The following is a 3,941-nucleotide window of genomic DNA, read 5'->3' on the forward strand; positions in this document are numbered from 1 at the left end:
AGGTTAAGTTAGCGTAAAAAGTTTTGAGGAAAATGTATTAATCCCTTTGTTCACTTTTAGTTGTTATGTTGGGTTTTTCTAAAGTTTTTTTTTACTTTACTAAACCCTCCCTCAAGTCAAAAAAAATAAAAATAAAAAATTAAAACAGAGTACTGAGTAACATTTTATTTGGAATATATAATCGTCACTTAAAAAAAATTCAGAGTGATGAAATCAAATCCAACCAGACAAATTAATCATTTCAGATGAAAACTCTGCATAAAATTCAAAAGTTATTAATTCTCATAATATATAGTTCATCCAAAGAGTCCAAAGATGTTAATTAATCACGCATTAAACATGTATTTATACTTTATCTATATAGATGTGCCAGTAAAATGGACAAAAATAGTACTACATGATGAGTAAATAGAAAGAAAAATGGTCCAATGCGTCCAAAAACAGACAACTAAAAAAGAACAAAATATGATGTTATAACAAACAAAATGAAGATACATATATGGGTACAGTCCATAGATATCAGTAACTTTAAACCGCTAGACCAGCGGTATACTTAACTCCTGTAGGAGGCAGCCATGAGTTTCCCAAAAGGAACTGAGAAACGGTAAAATTATTTGCCTGTGATGAATCATTGAGCAAATGAAAACCAGGCCAATTAACTCTACCGCCCAAACCAGCGCCAGGCCCATAATTTTGGTACTCCGCATAATACAATGTGTCAAGTGAAATATTTCCGTTCCATTCTAACCAACCTTGAGGTCTAATTACATTACTCATGTAAGATTGCATGATCACAGTTCGCGAATACGTCTTCCATGGTCTTCCAAGATACGTATACGTAGAATTGAGAGAAGCTAATAGATCCGGTTCACCAGATATGTTCGAAAATTGGATAGTGAAACCTGTTGTTTCAGCGATTTCCTTTCGACCTTGGGCTGTAATTGTGTTTTTTTGTTGTGACAGTCCTTTTCGTGCTAATATTTGACAGTTTTGGAAAATGGCTGTACCGTCTCCGAAAATGAAATCGACTGTGCCAGTAATAGTACAGTCCCTGTAGAATTGTCGCATGGAGTGAGCGTAGAGAGTGTCTTGGTAGCCCCTCACCGCGCATCGGAACAAGACGGATAAGTCAGAGTCGGACCGAAATGCAACTGCTTGGTGTTTTTCGGGTCCTGCTGTGTTCTCAAATGTTATGTCCCGTGCTATGAATCCTTGACCTTTTACCGCTGCATTCAGTAACAGAATCAGAAATTTGACTAAGGTCATACTAAATAGGGAAAAATAACAAATATATCTTTAAACTATCGTAAATAATATGCAAATATCATCTGTCATACTTTAAGGACATTGGTGTCCCTGTCGTTCAAAACCTAGAGCATATATGTCCTTCACTCTAACGGAAGACTAAATAGGGACATGTGACGCAATCTTAATCCAATATTTAATAAATGTCGGGTCTGTGGATAAGATTATAACATGTATATGTCTGTTACTATAAAAGGTATATATGCTCTAGTTTTTAGACAGTAAAAGCATCAATGTCTCAAAAGTATTACAAAGATTACATGCATATCATTTAAGATTGTCATTATTGTTGTTCAATAATTTTTGTATATATATACTTACTGTATAATTTTTCTATTAAAAAAATTCAACTCAACTCGATGACTTAAAAAAGAGATCTGCGCTGGCTGTATTATATGCAATTATATGCACATATGATATAGGAACGCCGACATTTTAATTAGGTACGTAACTTGGGATGAATCAAATCATTTTCGAAATTTGCATTTGTCTTATAGTAACTAGCTAGTAGGTGTTGAATGTTGATAGTTGATAAGAGTTACACACGTAATAATAATTTAGGGATTAAATTTATGAATTATTTTAGGGAGCTCATTCTTTTATGTAATTCTTATTTTTTTTATTTTTTTTCTGAATAATTATTTCACTTTATTTCTGTTTGGCCATGATATTCTAGATTCAACCAAAACCCTTGTTTTCACTTTTTTTTTTTTCATTTTAAATTTATTTTGTTTTTAAATAAATCCTAATATTTTTTTATTTTCATAAAATAACATTATTTAAATTATATTTTATATCCTTTTAAATAATAGATTTAAATTTTAAATATTATCTTTAAAAGTTATGATCATACACAACTGCAACTCCAGCTTTAAAAATTTTCAATATAATAATTTCTTTTTTTACTTATAACATAATTAAAAATATATATTTTTTTAATTAAATTAAAAATATTTAAAATATAACAAAGTACCCATCAATCTTATGATATTAAATGTTTTATATAAAAAATTTAAATTAAGAAATTATTTTAAAAAAGAAAAATTACATTATTTAAAATGGAAAGAGTGATTAATTAGTCTATTTGCAGACATACCTTATGGGCCATGTTTAAAAAGCAGAATAAAAATAGTGGTATTTTTATAATCTTATTAATATGCGTCCTATCATTATTAAATAAAAGTGGGGGGATGTTCTGAAATATTGAGTACGTACTCCACGTTAATTATGATAATATATGACAATAAATGAAAATGAAAACTTACCAAATGTTGCAGATCTATAAGTGGTCCATCCATCAATAAAATTTCTATTCCCAGAAATAATAGTAACATCAATTCCATCACCAATCATCATAATATTCCATTTTTTCTTGCTAATCTCCACATACTCTTTATAAATTCCCTTCTTAATATATATCACAAATCTTTTTGTACTTAATTGTGGTGCTGCGTCTATCGCATCTTTAATTCGTGTAAAATTACCAGTTCCATCATGAGCTACCACAACGTCTGTAACTACCCCTTTAGTCGGACTTGATGCTTGCAATAACCTTCTATCTTTTCGTTTGATCCACGAAGGGAATGAATTGTTGTCTTCTTCATTTGACGTTAATTTTCTTTCTCGGGAGAATTGCCACGGCTTCCCACGTCTGGCATTGGCCTCCGAGGGGAAGACGTTTTTCTTAGGGACGGGGCGGACCATAAGAAGAATGTCGCGGACTAATGAAGTGACTTGGTTGAGACTTCCCGCAACCAAATTCTTGACTAGTCCGTTTGTGCCATCGAATCCTTCGGTGCATGTATCTTGATTAATTAATGCTCCACTTAAATAATTCTTCAAATCTGCACTTAGATTACCTGTACTGTTGTTTTTCCCTGTCCCATCATACCACCAATGTTATTAAAAATGTAATGTTTATGTTTCGAAAATAAATAAATATTAGGAAAAAAAGGTCTAATATATTCTACGTGACACACATATACCTCAAAAATATAATAAGTTAGGTGATTATTCAATTCATGATTTGACATTTCTTTATTCTAAGTTCACGTTTGTTATATAGAAGTTTTGTTGGTCTAGTATTTTAAAATGTAATTCTATTTTTAACTGTATATTATTATATTTGTGGTATTTTATACCGACAGTTTCAAACGACTCTAAAGTCGAAACCACTCCGACATTTTTTGGCAAGATTATCCTAGGATCGGATTCTTTGGAATATGGGATATGACATATTAAAGTTAACATAAAGATAACCCCAACAAATTTGAAAATTATGTAAATGTTAGAGTAGATCTCCAATTATTCTTTTTATGATAAAAGATGTAAAAGATTTGAGAAGTATATATACATTTTCTTTTGGGGAAAATTGGTAACATTTGGTACAATCTAGGCAATAATTAAACTAGGTAAATTCTCCTGTCAGGAAGTTGCCTAGAAATATTATTTTTATTTTTTGATACAGTAAAAACATTTTTTCTCTCCAAATGACATGTCACAGTATTCCTTTTTTTTAACAATATATTTTAAAACTATTTTAAATCATCCATATTATTTACTCAATAAAAAATTATTACTTTTACATATTGTTAATATATATATATATATATATATATATATATATATATATATAT

At 30.1% G+C, this 3,941-nt stretch overlaps 1 protein-coding gene across 1 annotated transcript in view; it reads right to left on the minus strand.

Moving 5' to 3' along the window:
* Positions 1-322: 322 nt before the first annotated feature.
* The window catches only part of LOC102587467 (pectinesterase/pectinesterase inhibitor PPE8B-like), a 7,047-nt gene continuing 3,428 nt past the window's right edge, over positions 323-3,941 (minus strand). Inside the window, exons 2-3 of the mRNA XM_006344493.2 lie at positions 2,571-3,182; positions 323-1,226 (exon numbers count right to left, since the gene is read on the minus strand). Coding sequence (XP_006344555.1) covers positions 529-1,226; positions 2,571-3,182 — 1,310 coding nt within the window. The 3' untranslated portion in view covers positions 323-528. The remainder of the gene's footprint in view (positions 1,227-2,570; positions 3,183-3,941) is intronic.

Source organism: Solanum tuberosum, unplaced genomic scaffold, assembly GCF_000226075.1.
Source record: "Solanum tuberosum cultivar DM 1-3 516 R44 unplaced genomic scaffold, SolTub_3.0 scf00058, whole genome shotgun sequence".
NCBI classification, from domain to species: domain Eukaryota; kingdom Viridiplantae; phylum Streptophyta; class Magnoliopsida; order Solanales; family Solanaceae; genus Solanum; species Solanum tuberosum.